Source organism: Trichosurus vulpecula, chromosome 1, assembly GCF_011100635.1.
Source record: "Trichosurus vulpecula isolate mTriVul1 chromosome 1, mTriVul1.pri, whole genome shotgun sequence".
NCBI lineage: Eukaryota > Metazoa > Chordata > Mammalia > Diprotodontia > Phalangeridae > Trichosurus > Trichosurus vulpecula.
Window position 1 is genome coordinate 158,203,904 of NC_050573.1, and position 19,737 is coordinate 158,223,640.

At 36.6% G+C, this 19,737-nt stretch overlaps 1 protein-coding gene across 1 annotated transcript in view; it reads right to left on the bottom strand.

Annotated features, from left to right (window-relative positions):
• Positions 1-19,737, bottom strand: part of NECAB1 (N-terminal EF-hand calcium binding protein 1) — a 288,957-nt gene that overhangs the window by 184,296 nt on the left and 84,924 nt on the right. The window contains exon 5 of the mRNA XM_036764554.1: positions 7,376-7,484. Coding sequence (XP_036620449.1) covers positions 7,376-7,484 — 109 coding nt within the window. The remainder of the gene's footprint in view (positions 1-7,375; positions 7,485-19,737) is intronic.

The window sequence follows — 19,737 nt, forward strand, 5'->3', positions numbered from 1 at the left end:
TAAGGAAATAAAAGAGGCCAGCCTATAAGGAATCAATATCTTTCAGACTTGGCAGTTATTCCACCTCTATGAAAGTCATCCTGTCCTGCCCTGCTGAGAAGACACATTTGTTTGTGGAATTGAGGGGGAGTACTTCTATTTGAGACAGCGATGTATCCTTATTAAGTATCTGATTCAGGTTATGGCTAAGGAAACCTCATTGGGTTAATTGCCAAATGATATTCAAATGTGTCATTTCATTTCAATCTCAAACCATTCTGAGTCAGGGCTGGACTGCAATAATACTATGCTCACTACTCCCCAAGGCTCTAATTTGAGACTCACTTTTCCCTGAATTTCTAGCTCAGGTCTTTTCTCCTCCCTGAAGCCTTCCCCAGCCTTCCCAGCCAACGGTAATCTTTATCCTCCGAATTTCTATAGCAGTTGCTGTATTTACTAGTCTTTTGACACATATCACTTTATATAAATTGAGAGGAGTTCTCTGATCACCTCGATGAGTTTACAAGGCAGTGAGCCTTACTCTAGGTCCTCGACTGAATCCCATCAATGTGATTAATTGTTTAGCTTGGGCTCTTGTGGATTAATAGAGGAAGAAATGGTAGGTTGGAAGTGTTGTGAATCACCCTTTTGTGTTAGGTCTATAAAAAGTCTTTATTGCAGGTCTGTCCTTTTTTGGCTTTTTTTCCTCCTTTTATGAGTTGTGATTAGAGCTCTCTCAACATGGCTACCTAAGCAAGATACTGAGTGCTCTGTGAAGGAGAAATCCTGGTTGAACTCAGAAATTAATTTATACTTGTGTCCTTTATAACAAAATCAGAGAACAGAGAGAAGAGGAGTAGACTTTGGTCCCTGGGATATACCTGTCTATCAGCATAATTCCCAAGACCAAATGATAATCCTCCCTCCCTACTCATTCAGCCCTAGAGATGGTAGCCTCTAAGCTCAAGAGATGGCAAATAAGGGAATGGTGGATTCTGGGCAAGGATATGCCAGAACTAGCTCATATCAATTCTCAGAAATCAGCAAACCCTAAAAAGAGGCTTGATTTATCATTTTGTTGGCTTAATAAAGTGAGGGAGAAAGTTTTAATAATTTGGATTAAACTTAAAAGTGTTTAATGCATTCATTTTTTTTTCATGGAGAGCTGATCGTTAATCATCTGCCTTCATGCCCCTGGTTCTGGGGAACCTAAGTTCCTAGAGTCTAAGTGTCTGTATCCAGTCCTGGAGTGGTAACAGTAGAGGAATGTGGTAATGGAAAAGGTGCTTCCAAGTGGTGGGAATTCCTGAATCTCAGACAACTAGAGAGAGAAAGGAAATTACTAAATAGTTCCAGGCTGAGCAGTACCCTGTAGCAACCCTAAATTCAAGAGTTCTGGGTCATGAGAGATCTGTCTGGGAGATAATACTTTATATAAGAGCAAAAAGTCTGGAAGACTGTGGTCTAAGGCCACTTTTATTGGCTACAAGTAAGATCAACAAAACTAGAGGGAACACACAGCTCTTTTTAAATCTAAAAGAGATTATTCTTAGGATGAAACTGAATTCTACTTAGGCAAGAGATATGCCTGTGTAGACAAAGCAAAAAACAATGCAGTGACTCCTGGAAGTAAACCCTACAAAACCAGAGTGATCTGGGGAAAGGTTACTTGGGTTCATGGACACAGCAGCATAGTTCAGGCCAAGTTCCATAGCAATCTTCCTGTAAAAGCCATTGGACAGAGAATCTAGCAGATCATTTTAGCCCCACCCTTTATAACAGACTTCCCATATCGAATTGCTGTTTCAAATAATGTAATTCTATTTTGGATAGTCAGGTGAGTAAATATGATATAGAGGGAAGCATATTTGACTTGGTCAGAGATCTGATTAAAATCCTTGCTCTGATGTTTAGTATTTGTTTCTTTCCTCGTTTGTGACTTGGGCTAGCAATACAAGATAGGGTCTATCCTCTAGGATTGTTGCAGGGAAAATGTCTTGCAAACCTTAACATATTAATTAAGTGTTAGTATTATAACAAAGAAAACTAAGGACATCTCTATAGTATTCATTTTTTTCCATTTAAAATTTGTTAGCACTATTGGAGCATAAAGACTCTCTCTACTAAAATAAAGAAATGTCCCCCAAAACAAAGTGAAATAGAGGATGTAGGCAATCGTAAATACTCCAAGCAAAAATCCAGTATTTTTGCCATTGAGATATTTTTATTAAGAATGATATGAGGGTGGGGTGGAGCCAAGATGGCGGCTGGAAAGCAGGGACTAGCATGAGTTCTCCGCCAAGTCCGTCCAAAAACCTATAAAAAATGTCTCTGAACCAATTCTAGAACTGCAGAACCCACAAAATAGAGGAGGAAGCAGGGCTCTAAGCCAGGACAGCCTGGATAGTCTCTGGGTAAGGTCTATCCCAACAGGAGCTTGGAGCGGAGCTGAGTGGAGCAGAGCCAAGAGTGGGTAGCATGGACCAACCAGACCAGGAGCCAGGTGGAGGTTGCCCTAGCACCCTGAATCAGTGAGCTGCATCAGTTACCAGACTTCTCAACCCACAAACACTAAAGACAACAGAGAAGATTAGTGGGAAAAGCTGCTGGGGACTGGGATAGAGTTTGCAGTTCAGCCACTGCCCTGGGGGCACTGGAGGTGGGTAGCTACAAAACTACAGCTGCAGTTGCTTCCAGTCCCTGGCCCACCTGGTAGGAGGAATTAAGTGGTGGATCAGAGCAGGAGTGAAGAGCCTGCTGAAGATCTAAGTCCAGTCCAGGTTGGGGGTTCTTGGGGAAGGAGCGGTGCTGGTGTGGCAGGGCTGGCACATCCCCCCAAGCTTGGAACATAGAACTCTTTGTCTACAAGCAGTCATACCCCACTGAAAAACTCAAGGGTCAAGTAAGTTGGCTGGGAACATGGCCAGGCAGCGAAAACGCACCCAGATTCAGTCTCAGACTTTGGAATCCTTCTTTGGTGACAAAGAAGACCAAAACATACAGCCAGAAGAAGTCAACAAAGTCAAATAGCCTACAACAAAAGCCTCCAAGTAAAACATGAACTGGTCTCAGGCCATGGAAGAGCTCAAAAAGCATTTGGAAAAGCAAGTTAGAGAAGTAGAGGGAAAATTGGGAAGAGAAATGAGAAGAATGTGAGAAAACCATGAAAAACAAGTCAATGACTTGCTAAAGGAGACCTGAAAAAATACTGAAAAATATATTGAAGAAAACAACACCTTAAAAAATAGACTAACTCAAATGGCAAAAGAGCTCCAAAAAGCCAATGAGGAGAAGAATGCCTTGAAAGGAAGAATTAGCCAAATGGAAAAGGAGGTCCAAAAGACCACTGAAGAAAATACTACCTTAAAAATTAGATTGGAGCAAGTGGAAGCTAGTGACTTGATGAGAAATCAAAATATTATAAAACAGAACCAAAGGAATGAAAAAATGGAAGACAATGTGAAATATCTCATTGGAAAACCAGTGACCTGGAAAATAGATCCAGGAGAGATAATTTAAAAATTATTGGACTACCTGAAAGCCATGATCAAAAAAAGAGCCTAGATATCATCTTTCAAGAAATTATCAAGGAGAACTGCCCTGATATTCTAGAGCCACAGGGCAAAATAGAAATTGAAAGTATCTACTGATCGCCTCCTCAAATAGATCCCAAAAAGAAATCTCCTAGGAATATTGTCACCAAATTCCAGAGCTCCCAGATCAAGGAGAAAATACTGCAAGCAGCCAGAAAGAAACAATTTGAGTATTGTGGAAACACAATCAGAATAATACAAGATCTAGCAGCTTCTACATTAAGAGATCGAAGGGCTTGGAATACGATATTCCGGAGGTCAATGGAGCTAGGATTAAAACCTAGAATCACCTACCTAGCAAAACTGAGTATCATGCTCCAAGACAAAATATAGATTTTCAATAAAATAGAGGACTTTTAAGCTTTCTCAGTGAAAAGACCAGAGCTGAATAGAAAATTTGACTTTCAAACACAAAAATCAAGAGAAGCATGAAAAGGTAATCAAGGAAAAGAACAAGAAAAAGGAATTGCAAGGGACTTACTAAAGTTGAACTGTTTTGTTTACATTCCTACATGGAAAGATGATGTGTATGATTCATGAGACCTCAGTATTAGGGTAGCTGAAGGGAATACGCATGTACATATATATATATATATATATATATATATGTGGGTGTGTATGTATATATATGTATTGTATAATGTATATAATATACATAATTATATATATATGTATATATATATATATATATATATACACAGAGAGAGAGAGAGAGAGAGAGAGAGAGAGCAGGCACAGCGTGAGTCGAAGATGAATAAGGGATGAGAGGAATATATTGAGAGAGGGAGATAGGGAGAGATAGAATGGGGTAAATTATCTCGCATAAAAGTGGCAAGAAAAAGCAGTTCTGTAGGAAGAGAAGACAAGGCAGGTGAGGGGGAATGAGTGGATCTTGCCCTCATCAGGTTTGACCTGAAGAGGGAATACCATACATACTCAATTGGGTATCTTACCCCACAGGAAAGAAGGAGGAAGAAGATAAAAAAGGGGGGATGATAGAAGGAAGGGCAGATGGAGGTAATCAAAAGCAAACACTTGTGAAAAGGGACAGGGTCAAGGAAGAAAATTCAGTAAAGGGGGATAGGTTAGGAAGAAGCGAAATATAGTTAGTCTTTCACAACATGAGTATTGTGGAAGGGTTATACATAATGATACACATGTGGCCCATGTTGAATTGCCTGACTTCTTAGGGAGGGTAGGTGGGAAGGGAAGAGGGGAGAGAAGTTGGAACTCAAAGTTTTAAAAAATAGATGTTCAAAAACAAAAACAAAAAAGTTTTTGCATGCAACTAGAAAATAAGATCCACAGGCAATTGGGCGTAGAAATTTATCTTGCCCTACAAGAAAGGAAGGGAAAAGGCGCAGGGGAGTGGGGTGGCAGAAGGGAGGGCTGACTGGGGAACAGGGACACCAGAATATATGCCATCTTGGAGTGGGGGGGGAGGGTAGAAATGGGGAGAAAATTTGTTATTCAAACTCTTGTGAAAATCAATGCTGAAAACTAAATATATTAAATAAAAAAATAAAATACAAAAATACAAAAAAAATACAAAAAATAAAAACAAACAAACAAACAAAAAGAATGATATGAGGATAGAAAGGCCCAAATCATGCAAATAATTGTCTCAATTTTCCATTTCACTTTGCTGATGGGAGTTTGGCCCTTCCTGGATCACTCAATATCTTGCTTATGTATTGGCAGGCAGGTGGTACGATGGATAGAGTGCTAGGCCTGGAGTCAGAAAGACCTGTGTTCAAATCTATTCTCAGAAACTTACTAGCTGTATGACCTGAGGGAAGTCACTTAACCTCTGTTTGCCTCAGTTTCGTCAACTGTAAAATGAGGATAATAAACAGCATCTACCTCCTGGCATTCTTGTGTAACAATAAAATGAGATTATATTTGTAGAGTACTTAGCGCAGTGCTTAGCACAAGGTAGCTGCTTTTTTTCCTTTTTTTGGCAGGGCAATTCGGGTTAAGTGACTTGCCCAGGGTCACACAGCTAGTATGTGTCAAACGTCTGAGGCTAGATTTGAACTCAGGTTCTCCTGACTCCAGGGCCAGTGCTCTACTCACTGCGCCACCTAGCTGCCCAACTGCTTAATAAATGTTTCCTTCCTTCCCACTTTCCTATATAACAATAGGAATACATGGAGCAATGTAGATGTAAAGGACAGCAGCAGTAACAAATGATAAGTAGCATCTTTCTGAAACCATCGGTAAGACTTATCTGTAATGGGGATGAGGTAGAAGCCTTCCAAATAAGACCAGGGGTGAAGCAAGGATCCTCACTATCACCACTACTATTCATTCTTGTACTAGAAATTTTAGTTATAGCAATAAGACAAGAAAATAAAATTGAAGGAATTAGAAAAGGCAATGAGGAAACAAAACTATCACTCTTTCCAGATAATATAATTAAATTCTGATAATACATGATAAAATATGATAATTGAAGAATCCTATAGAATAAACTAAAATACTAGTTGAAATAATTAGCAACTTCAGCAAAATTGCAGAATATAATAAAAAACCAAAGAAATCATTAGCATTACTGACAAAGTCCAGCATGGAAGAGATAGAAAAAAAATTCCATTTAAAATAACTGCAGATAATATATAATACATGGGAGCACGCCTGCAAAGACAAACCCATGAGCACAATTACATCTAGTGGCCCAAAAGAACTCAGAGTAGCCCATCCATATTCGATATAATTTTTTTCTCCTTTTCTGCTGTAATCTACCTCATTTCTAGGTCCCTATGTATTCTACCTAAAACATGCCAGCACCCTATGGTTTGGACTCATCACAAAAGGAAAACAAATTTGGGGTGGCTAAAGAAGTAACCCTGAGGCTAGTGATGCCTAGGAAATTTCTTTTTATTTTATTGGAAATCATATGTTCCAGAAGTCTTTTGAGGGGTAGGGGTGGAAGGAGAGGGAACAATTAAAATTTTATAAATTGTATTAAAAATTGTGCCTTCTGCCAAACTTTGTATTACCTAACACCATTACAACATAAATATTGATGAATACAAAAAAGCACGGAAAGAAATTCATGAAACAAGGTGAAGTAAGCTGAGTTAGGAAAGTAATGACTATAGCAATGTAGATATAAAGGATAACAGCAGTAACAACAGAAGAATTGAAAATGAATGCTACAAAATCAAGTAGTACAATTTTGTTAAACTTTTTCCCCTTCAATTCCTTTTTTATAGTGTATTGCAAGCGGCAACTCTCTGGGAGGGAATGGGCAGTAGGTACATAGTGGACGATATAGGTGATGTAAAAACAAAAGATATCAATAAAGTTTTTTTAACTCATAATATAAATAAACCTTGAAGAAGATCTATTTTTAGAAAAGGAATTTCAAAGAAAATATGCATTCTAAAATGCTTAATTTTATTTAGTTTATTTTCAGTTAATGTTCTAGACCCGTCATGGATGCAGCATTTGGCCCATGAAAAGTTTTTGAAGGTAACAAATTCAGGTTAAAAGGAAGTAATCTGGTAATATTCTATTCTCCTATTAATAATAGGTGTAAAAATGTTTAAAATTGAAAATTCTGCTTCACATTCTGTAAAGTAGGCATATCCTAAACTGTACCTCAACCAAGGCTAGAAGATTGATGGCAGATAGCTTTGTTTTCTGATTCAAAACAAGGTTTTGAGAAGATTTCAAGTACTGAAATTATGATTTTTCTCAGTTACATAATTATAGGATTAAAACCAGCTGATCATAGCAAAATCCCTTCTTGTCATATGTATTCATTTACAAACTCCATTGATAAAAGGGCTCCTTACTTGGTATTGTGTGTATCAATGGTATGGAAGAGCTCGTGCAATTCTTCCCCACTCAGAACACCATCTGCAAAATAGGCTTTGAATTCTTCAAAGGACAACTTCCCATCATCTGAAATGACATAAACAAATACAAGCAAATTCAAATCAACGTGATAAACATTCATTAGGTGCCTTGCTACACACGAGGCACTGTCCTAGGTGCTGGGAATAGAAAGATGAACAACCACCCAGGGCCTGACCTCAGAAAGTTTACAATAAAGGGGAATAGGAAATAGACATGAACCAAGTGAAAAAAGTTTAAAAAACTAGTTGGAGCCAGACTTTTAAAGGTCTTAAATATCAGGTTTTTAAAAGTTTCTATTCTATCTCATAAGCAATAGGGAGCCGCTTAATTTCTATAACCTTAAACTGAAAAGTAGACTGTGTGTATGTGTGTATATAAACCACTTACACGATGGTTTCCACTGAGCAATTCCCCCAAACCTCAAAGGTATTGTTTAATTTCCTTTGTTTTGTATGTAGCTTTGATGATATAATGAGAATCAGCATCACTGAGAACATCTGTGACAAGTCTTTATTGTTGGTAAGATAAGCATCGGAGCTTTGTATATTGTTCTTCTGTTATTTTGGCTTAACTTGGTAGTATACTTCAGTGAGGCAATTTAGTTCTTCCACCACACATTGCATAGAGAAAAGTTTTAAGTAGTGCCTGTCAATAATAATAACAGCTCACATCTAAATAGTGTTTTCCTGTTTTCAAAGTACTTTCATCAAATAGCAGGTGCCTAAATCTCCCCCTTCTTCCATGAACAATTTGGGAAAATGAGACTGGAGAGTATATATACTGAGGAGGAGAGTGAGAAAAGATGCATTTTTTCTTTTTGTCTTTTTTAAATTTCTTTTTAAAATTTCTTTTTTAACAATTTAGAAAAAGAATTGAGTTCCAAATTCTCTCACTTCCTCATCCATTGCAAAGGCAAGAAATGTGACACCAATTATACATGTGAAATCATGCAAAACATATTTCCATACTAGCCATGTTCCAAATGTATAACAAAAATATAGTAATAAATATGCTTCAATCTGCATTCAGACTCCATGAATGCTTTCTCCAGAAGTGGATAGCATTTTTCATCATAAGTCCTTCAGAATTGTCTGGATCATTGTATTGATCAGAATAGCTAAGTAATTTACAGTTGATCTTCATACAATATTACTGTTGCTGCAAACTATGTTCTCCTGGTTCTACTCATTTCACTTTCCATAAGTTTATACAAATATTCCCAGGTTTTTCTGAAACCATCCTTCTCATCATTCCTTATAGCACAATAGCATTCCATCACAATCATATACCACAACTTGTTTAGCCATTCCCCAATTGATGGGCATCCCCTCAATTTTCGATTCTTTGCCACCACAAAAAGAGCTGCTATGAATATTCTTGTACATCTAGGTCCTTTTCCTTTTTCTTTGACCTCTTTGGGATACAGACCTAATAATTGTATTGCTGGGTCAAAGGGTAGGCATGGTTTCATAGCCCTTTGGGCATAGTTCCAGACTGCTTTCCAAAATGGTTAGATCAGTTCACAACTCTACCAACATTGCATCAGTGTCCCAATATTTCCACATTCCCTCCAACATTTGGCATTTTTCTTTTCTGTCTTATTTGTCAATCTCATAGGTGTGAGGTGGCACTTCGGAGTTGTTTTAATTTGCATCTCTCTAATCAATAATGATTTAGGGTATTTTATATGAATATAGATAGCTTTGTTTTCTCCTTCTGAAAACTTCTTGTTCATATCCTTTGACCATTCATCAATTCAGGAATGACGTCTATTCTTATAAATTTGACTCAGTTCTCTACATATTTGAAAAATGAGACCTTTGCTGTAAATTTTTTCTCCTAGCTTCCTGCTTTCCATCTAATCTTGGTTGCATTGATTTTGTTTGTACAGACTCTTTTTTATTTAATGTAATCAAAATTATTTATTTTACATCCTGTGATCTCCTCCATCTCTTGTTTGGTCATATATTCTTCCCTTATCCCTAGATCTGATAGCAAAATTTTCCAAGCTCTTCTAATTTACTTATGATGTCACCCTTTATGTCTAAGTCATGTACCCATTTTGACCATAGATTGGCATGTGGTGTGAGATGTTGGTCTGTATCTAGTTTCTGCTGAACTGGTTTCTAGTTTTCCCAGAAATTTTTGCCAAATAGTAAGCCCTTGTTCCAAAAGTTTGTATCTTTGGGTTTATCAAGTACTAGATTAATGTGGTCATTTACTGCTGTGGATTGTATACCTAATCTATTCCACTGATCCACCACTCTACTTCTTAGCCAGCATCAAATAGTCTTGATGATTACATTTTAATACAATTTGAGATCTGGTACTCTTAGGCCACCTTCCCTCACATTTTTTTCCCATTGATCCATTTGATATTCTTAATCTTTTGTTCTTCCATATGGATTTTGATTTTTTTCCAGCTTTATGAAATAATTTTATTAGTTTGTTTGGTACGGCACTAAATAAGCAAATTAATTTAGGTAGAATTATAATTTTTATTATATTGGCTCAGCCTACCCATGAGCAATTAATATTTCTCCAATTGTCTAGGTATGTCTTTATTTGTGTGAAAAGTGTCTTGTAATTGTGCTCATATAGTTCATGGGTTTGTCTTGGCAGGTATACTCCCATGTATTTTATATTATCTGCAATTATTTTAAATGGAATTTTCTTTCTATCTCTTCCATGCTGGACTTTGTCAGTAATGCTAATGATTTTGTTTTTGTTTTTTTTATTATATCCTGCAACTTTGCTTAAGTTATTAATTATTTCAACTAGTATTTTAGTTTATTCTATAGGATTCTTTAAATATATTATCATATTATCTGGAAAGAGTGATAGTTTTGTTTCCTCATTGCCTTTTCTAATTCCTTCAATTTTATTTTCTTGTCTTATTGCTACAACTAAAATTTCTAGTAAAGAGTGAATAGTAATGGTGATAATGAGGATCCTTGCTTCACCCCTGGTCTTATTTGGAAGGCTTCTACCTCACCCCCATTACAGACAATTCTTACTGATGGTTTTAGAAAGATACTATTTATCATTTTAAGGAAAGTTCCATTTATTCCTATGATTTTGTGTGTGTGTGTGTGTGTGTGTGTGTGTGTGTGTGTAAATAGGAATGAATGCTACATTTTATGGAACACTTTTCCTGCATGTATTAACACCATCCTATGATTTTTGTTTTTATTATTATTGATATGATTAATTTTGCTGATACTTTTCCTAATACTGAATCAGCCCTGCATTCCTGGTATAAATCCTACCTGCTCATAGTGTAGGATTTTTGCAATATGTTGCTGTAGTCTAATTTATCTAATTTTTTTGCATCAATATTCATTAGGGATATTGGTCTATAGTTTTCTTTCTCTGTTTTTGCTCCTCCTGACTTAGGTATCACCATCATACTGGTGTTATAAAAGGAATTTGGTAGGACTCTTTTTATAAATTTATTTTTTATTTTTAGTTTACAATATTCAGTTCCACAAGTTTTTGGGTTCCAAATTTTCTCTCCCTCCCAGTCCTCCCTCCCTCCAATCACCCAAGACAGCATGTATTCCACTGTAGGTTCTACATATACCTTCACATCGAACTTATTTACGTAATAGTTCAGTTGTAATGAAGAATTCTAACCAATGGAATGAATCATGAGAAAGGAGAAATGAAACCAAAAAAAAGGAAAACAAAAAAAGAGAGAGCGAGCAAAATGTTTGCTTCAATCTGCATTCATAGTCCGTAATTCTTTCTCTGGATGTACATAGATTTTTCCATCATGAATCTTTTGGAGCTGTCTTTGGACCCTGCATTGATGAGAGGAATCACATCTATCAAAGTTAGTCCTTACAGATACCATGTGTCTATAATCGTGTATAATGATCTCCTGGTTCTGCTCCTCTCGCTCAGAATCAGTTCATATAAGTCATTCCAGGTTGTCATGAAGGTTAGGACTCCTCCTTTGCCTGTTTTTCCAAATTCTTTATATAGTATTAGAATTAATTGTTCTTTAAATGTTTGGTAGAATTCACTTGTGAATCCATCTGACTCTAGGGATTTTTTCTTAGGGAGCTCACTGATAGCTTGCTCACTTTTTAAAAGATAGGGTTATTTGAATATTTATTTCCTCTTCTGTTATTATCGGTAGTTTACATTTTTGTAAATATTCAACCATTTCACTTGGTCAGATTTATTGGCATATAATTGGGTAAAATATCTCCTAATAATTGCTTTAATTTCATTTTCATTTTTGGTGTAGTCACACTTTTCATTTTTGATACTGATAATTTGGTTTTCTTCTTTCTTTTTTAAATTAAATTGTTTATTTTATTGATTTTTCCCATTAAAACTAGCTCCTAATTTTATTAATTTAATGGTTTTCTTAGTTTCTTAGTCTGTCCTTTGATTCTCAGGATTTCCAGTTTGGTTTGTAATTGTGGATTTAAAAATTATTCTTGTTTAAGTTTTTTTTTAAATAGAATACTCAATTCATTAACCAGCTCTTTCTCTATTTTATTCATATAAGCATTTAAAGATATTAAATACTGCTTTGGCTGTATCCCATAAATTTTGGTATGTTGTCTCACTGTTGTCATTCTCTTTCATGAAATTGCTGATTGTTTTTGTGATTTGTTCTTTGATCCATACATTCTTTGGGCTTAGATTATTTAGTTTTAAATTAATTTTTAATGTCTCCAAGTTTCTTTACTGACTGTAATTTTTATTGTACTATAGACTGAAAAGGATGTATTCAACATATGTTTTTGTTCTGTATTTGGTTGTACAGTTTTGTGCCCTAGTATATGGTTAATTTTTGTGAAGGTGGCATATGTAGCTGAAAAAAAAGTATATTCCTTTTTATTGCCATTCAGTTTTCTATAGAAGTCTATCATATCTAACTTTTCTAAGATTCTATTCATCTCTTTAACTTCTTTCTTATTTATTTTATGGCTAGATTTATCTAGTTCTGAGAGGGGAAATTTGAGGTCCCCCACGAGTATAGTTTTACTATCTCTCTCCCCCCCTCCCTCTGTCTCCCACCTTATCTCTCCTCAAAAGTCTCTTTTGCTTCTGACCACTGTCTCCTTTAATTTGCCCTCCTCCTTTTAGCCCCTTTTCCTGCTACTTTCCTGTTTGGTAAGTTAGATTTCTACATCCAACTAAGTGGGTATGTTATTCACTCTTTGAGCCAATTTTGATAAGAGTAAGGTTCAAGCATTACCTGCCCCCACCACCCTCATTTTCATGTCTACTGTAAAAGCTCTTCCTTGAGCCTCTCATTTGTAAGATAATTTCCCCCATTCTTCTTCTCCCCTTTCCTGTCTCTCAGTGCGTCCTTTTTTCTCACCCTTTAATTTTTTTGAGATCATCCCATCATAGTCAAGTCATACCTGTACTGCTCTGTATATTCCTTCTAACTGCCCTAATAATGATAAAGTTCTTAAGAGTTATAAGTGGCATCTTCCCATATAGGAATGAACACATTTTAATCTTATTGAGTTCATTATGATTTCTCTTTCATGTTTGCCTTTTTATTGAGGGACAATTCTTAAGGTTTTGCCCTTACCTTCTATAGGAGTTGATCTAGGTTATTGTCCTCTCCCTGTGTTGAAACTACACAACTAAATGGTCATGCTCCAGAGCTGGAGAGATCCAGGAGGAATGACAAAAATTTAGAGAGAGAGAGAAAACAAACATATTCTTCTGGGTAGCCAATGTGAATATGGGTTCTGTAATCCCTGTGCTAACTGATTAAATATGCTAGAGCTTCCCTTTTTCACAGGGGAACCAGACAATGGAGTAGCACAACAACTAGCCAATCAGGAGGATTTCTGAAGCCCAGGGAGAGAGAAGATGAAGTACCATGTATGTGGGACAGTGCAAAGGCCTGTTTGGTTGAAAAGTTAGGTTGGGGTTAGTCTATAAAGGATTTTAAATTCCAAACAGAGGAACTTATATTTGCTAGTAGAGACACTAGGAAGCCCCCGCAGTTTAATGAGTGACAGGTTTACAATTGTGTTTTAGGGAAATCATTACGGTTTGTTCATATGCTGCTTAGGACAACTGCAACCTGTATAACCTCGGGTAAGCTACTTAATCTCCTTAGGCCTCAGTTTCCTCAACTGTAATATTGAGAGATTGGACTAGAAAGTCTCTCAGGTCCCTTTCAGCTCCAGATTTGTGATCCTATGAACTGACAGGACACTCCCAGCTTCAGGTGAATAGCTTTGCCAACAATCCCATTTAACCCAGGGATTCCAGTTGACATTAGCTCAGACTGAATCCTTTTTGTCACATCCTTTCATTTCTGGTTTGCATCTTTATGTGTGCTGCTTCTAATTGGATGAAAAGCGTTCAGACTTTGGAGGGGGGATAGGGAAGTGTTTTTAAACAAATCTGAAATAAGTATAGGTCAGGGAGAGGAAAAGCAAAGATTAAACTTTTTATCTACTAAAATACACAAGAAAAAACAATCTTTATCTTCTGTACAGTGGGAAATAATCATGGTAACAAATTTACCTAAACAGAGAAGTGTTATTTTAGTAGAGAGCCATTAACAGGGGTTCAGGTTAGCTGTTATACCATTAGGGAGAATGAACACCCTAGGGACTGAGGCTGGGCCCTGAAACACTACTTTGTTATCACTCTTAAGTTATTTCAGTAACAAAAGATGTATAGTTTCAAATAAAATTAAAGGCTAACCAGTGCCCAGGAGTTTTTCTGGGGCTAGAGGATTTTTTTGACTGTGATTGGAAAAGAAAGACCACGAATTAGAATCCTGCTGACAAGGCATATATAAAGGCCTTCCTTAAAAGAACATAGGATTCCTAAAATTTCTCACAGCAGGATGCCATACTTTTTCAACTTTTTTCCCCTGGGGAATTGCTTTTGATTTTTTTTTTCAGAAGAGTATTTGTTTTAAATAAAAAGCACCAGGTTTTAGAAAGGGAAAGAAAAAGGAGAGTGGGAACTGTCTTTTGCCTTTCTTTGTGTTCCCAGTGCTTAGGACAGTGCCTTGAACATGGTAGATTCTTAGCAAATGCTTGTTGACTGACTGACCTGGTGGAATTCTACATTAGTGACACATTTGTCAATTATTTATTAAAAATGATTTATTTTAGATCCAATTCATGTCACATTTTCCTTGTGTACAGCATGATTAAATCTTGATTGATACCAGGTTGCATATTAGAGTAACAAAATACCATGATGCTGATTTCCTGCAGGACAGAGCATTATCTTTGATTGCTAAGGATCAAAGGTTTTGGGGTTTTCTTAGCTTTCAAATCATCAACCAATCAATAAACATTTATTAAGCACTCACTATATGCCAGGTACTGTTCAAGACACAAAGGATAAAGATACAAAAATGAAACCTACCTCTCTGCTTATTGAGGAGCTTACATTCTTCTGGGAGAGAAAGATGGATGCATACATAGATATGTATTTTAAGAATCTACGAACTAAATATGATTTAGAAATAGAGGTACTAGAGGAATCAAGAAAGGCCTCATTTACTTTCTCTGAGCTTTCAGCCTACAAGACTTTTCCTCTTCTATTCTTTACCCAAATTATCCTCCAAACTCAATCAATTTCAAAGAAACACAGAATCTTAGAATATAATGAGGATGAGGAAAGGGAACAAGTATTTCTTAAGTGCCATTGTGTGTTAGGCACTGTGTTAAACTCTTTACCCATATCTCTTTTAATGCTCATAACAACCCTGTGAGGTAGGTACTATTATCATCCCCATTTTACAGTTGAAACTAAAGCAGATAGAGTCTAAATGACTTTCCCAGGGTTGCACACCTAATAGGTCCGAGGCCAGATTTGAACCAGGGCCTTTTTGACTCTAGTCCCAGCATTCTATCCACCGGAACATCCAATGACCTATATTTATTTCTTGGCATGTGCTTCAGTGTCTCATGAAAGGATTTAAATGTTTTGTTTATATAAATAATTATTTTTTCAGGAAAATGCATATTTTGTGCATGATAAAAATGGTCCATGCAAATAACTCTTTAAATATCACAGTTTAATTTCTCTTTCATTTGGTATTATCACAAATATTAGAGCAATAATCCCTAATGGAAGCCATTAGAGCAATAATCTCAGCAGGAGGTTTAAGTTTGCAATAGTTAACCTCTTAGTAAGCATTTTAATGGATTATCCTTTCAAAAACACTGGCTTTCCTTTAATGTGTTATTTTATAATTTTGAATGTTTAAATACTGTAGTTTATCAAGACCACAATGCCAACATGTGATTATCTATAAAATATTCATATTAACCAAGTGCAAATTAAAGAACCCCAGAAACCACTTATTTCAGTAAACATCATTGAGTAAAACATGCAGAAAACTGAGTTTGCCCTTTGTCATTGTTGGGGAATATCATAAGGCTGCCCTGAGAAGGCTTGCTTTGGCTCTATTGGTAGCCGATGATGCAAATATCTGGTGACGTATTAATAGAGAAGTTAAGGGGCAGCTAGGTGGCACGGTGAATAGAGCAACAATCCTGGAGTCAGGAGGACCTGAGTTCAAATCCGGCCTCAGACACTTGATACTTACTAGCTATGTGATCTTGGGCAAGTCACTTAACCCCAATTGCCTTACCTTCCTCCCTCCAAAAAAAAAAAGAGCAGTTAAGATAGGAAATGGGAAACCCCAATGTTGGCTCAAATGGGGAGTGGGCAGACAGAAATAAGGGGAAGCAGTCCAATTGAAACGCTGGGGTGAAGGACATGCTAACCTACTAATGCAGGAAAGTTGGTATGCTAAAGAATTTATAAGGCTATACATTTATAGTGGTTCATTTGGCTTGGGTATATTCTTAATATACTTATATGCCAAGCTTGGTGAAGAAATGATTTAGGAGGGGGAAAGTTTTGAGTTAAGGCTGCACTTTTACATTAATCAAGTGGTTCGAGAATATGTAGCGAAATATAGTTTCTATACTATATTCAATTCAAAGTTACCAGGAGTATGGAATTGCCATCGCTAATTCTGTTATTCAGTATTAAGTTGTTTGTTCTGATGTGTTGTCATTGTTCAGCTGTATTCAGTTGTACCCAAACTCTTAGTGACCCCATTCGGGGTGTTCTTGGCAGACACTGGAGTGGTTTGCCATTTCCCTCTCTAGTTCATTTTACAGATGAAGAAACTGATGCAACAGGGTTAAGTGACTTGCCCAAGATCACACAGCTAGTAAGTGGCTGAGGCCAGAATTTAACTCAGGAAGAAGTGTCTTCCTAACTCCAGGCCCAGCACACTATCCACTGAGCCATCTAGCTGCCGTTTATGCTGATGTAACTTAAAGATATAAAAGAAGAGGGAATGGAGAATATATTCACAGCTTGTGCTCACCCCGCAGAAGACAAGCAAGCAAACCTAGGTTTATGAGGCCTTTTCTCCACAACTTTGTATGGAAGGAAGGATTATTGCAATAGCCTGCTGGTTGGTCTGCCTGCTGCGTATTTCTCCCATTCCAGTCTATCCTCCATGCAGGTGTCAAAGTGATCTTAAAATCCAGGTCTGACCATATCATCCCTACACCCCCTGCTATTAAATTCCAGTGGCTCCATATCACCTCCAAGATCAAATATTTGACAACCAAAGACCTTTGTAACCATTGCCCCCACCAAATGGGGAGGGGATATTTACAATCTTCTTAAACCTCACACTCTGTACTTCTCTAGGTACTCTGCTTTCCAATGACTTTGGCTTTCTTGCTGTTCCTTCCACAAAACACTCCATTTCCTAGCTCTGGACATTTCTCCGGCTGTCCTTCATGCCTGGAATGTTCTCCCTCATCATCTCTACATCTTGACTTCCTCAAAGTTCCAGCTAAAATCTCAGAAAGCTTTTCCCGATCCCCTTTAATTCTAATGCCTTTCCCCTGTGGATTATCTCCAATTTATTCCGTGCATCTTTGTACATAGTTGCTTGTACATTTTCTTCCATATTAGTCTGTGGACTCATTGGGAACAAGAACTGTCTTTTGCCTTTCTTTGTATCCCTGGCACTTAGTACAGTGACTGACACAAAGTAAGCGATTAATAAATGTTTATTAACTGACTTACTGACTGAAGGAAATACAAGTATTATTATCAGATAGCTAGTTGTCACCTTGGGTAGAATTTGGGATGTGGAGTTAGGAAGACCTGAACCTCTCTCGGCCTTAGTATCCTAATCTGAAAATGAAAATAATAATAGCACCTATGACAGAGAGTTGTTGTGAGAATCAAATGAACTAACATATCATACGCAAAGTACTTTGCAAAGCTTGAAGTACTAAAGGCTAACTATTGGTATTAGCATTACCATTTTAGAAATGAAGAAACTGAGGCTCTGATCACACGGCTAGTAAATGTAAGAAGTAGGATTCAAACCAATAGCTTGTGATTACAATGTCTTTGCTTTTTCTGCTATACACTGCTGCCTCTAATGATGCTCCCTTGCCTTTTTGTATCCTAGTCCAAGGAGTTCCTTATGTAGGACCAAACAGCAGGAATTGCTCAAGGTGGGAAGAGTCATATCTGAAGCTCCATGAATTGCATGAAAACAATATATCAAAGTACCTAGAAAGCCTTGGCTTGGAAGAAACCATTTATCAAAGAATGGTAGACATAGAAAGAAAATGCTTTCCTGCTAATCCCGTTCCTATGACTTTCCAAGGATCTTATCCCTGAGAGTACCGTGGGTCTATCTTTAAGCAGGTACTCCTGAGGAACACCTACTTTTCCTTACAGGACATTTATGGTGCTAACGCAGAGCCTTCAATTTACCAGTGGGCTATTATGAGTGGTAATCTTCCTTGGGGGTTTCAATCCAGAATAGCCAGATGATGTAATGCATAGAGCATGCTGGATCTCAAGTCAGGAATAACTGAGTTAAATCCAGTCTCAGATACTTACTAGTATCTGACCATGGGCAAGTCACTTAATACGCTTGCTTCAGTTTCCTTCAATATAAAATTGGGATAATAATAGCACCTGCCTCTCAGAACTGTAAGGATCAAGTAAGATAAGATTTGTAAAGGTACTTAACAAAGTACCTAGCATATATTAGGTACTTAACACTTCCTCCATTCCTTCCTTCTGTTTTTACAAATTTGACCATAATTGATGATTATGTGTCCTATTTACCCAAGCTGAAAAAAGCCAAACTTCCAAGTCAACCATGGCTATTTCAATTTTGGGTTAGAAGTAAAGACTTAGGACTCAGCAAAAGCCATCAATATAATTCGCCTATAGTTTCAATGATGAATTAAATGATAAAATCTTACAAAAAATGATCAACATGTGTGATACAGGATCAATATAATAAAAACACCAATGCTACCAAAGTTAATTTACATATTTAATGATTCACCAACCCAACTATGAGTGGGATACTTTGCCAAGTTAGATACAAAAACAACTAAATTCATTTGGGAGAACAAAAGATATAGAATATCAAGGGAAGTAATGAAAAATATAGGAAATGAAGGGTTGTAACTTTTATAGACCTCAAACTGTATATTAGCAATCATCAAAAACATTTGACACTAGTTATAAAATACAAAGTATATAAATGAAACAGACATAAAAAGAAAAATCAGGGATAACTGAACTCAATAATTGAGTGTTCAGCTAATTTGAAAACAGGTGACCTAGGAAATAACTCCCTATTTAATATGAATTTCTGGGAACATAAAAAATCAGTCTGACAGAACTAGGCTTAGACTAATATCTTAAAATAAATTCAAGAAGTATCCATAATCTGAATATTAATGATCAAGCCACAAAAATTTAAAAAAAAGCAGATCATGTACTACATATCACAGGTATGGATAGGCCATGAATTCTCAACCAAACTAGGGATAGAAGCATTTACAAAAATCAATAAGATATCTCCAAGTGTCACAGAGCTCCTTTTCCCCTCATATTTTTATACACAAGCAATATCATTTCCATTACTTCAACACCATTGGCTCATGAGCACATTTATGGAGCACTAGCAAACCAGTTTGGGTGTGTTTCCTGTTTATCTCTGTTAAAGTTGATTAGGGAGGCTATGTAAAGCTAAAAAATTTCACAGCTTTCTACTTTTGGCAGAAAAGCAACACTTTTGGGGTGTGAAAACTACTTTTGAATTTTGAAAAAAAAATTAAGGAGAAAAATAAAATGTTTTCTTTTTTCCCCTGAAATATGTTTTGTTTGGCTTTTGGGAAGCCAGTTTTACTGTCAGAATTTGTGTTTATGGTTATTTTTCTCTTTCCTGTTTTTCATAGAGACAAATTACTTTTTGAAAAGATTTTTA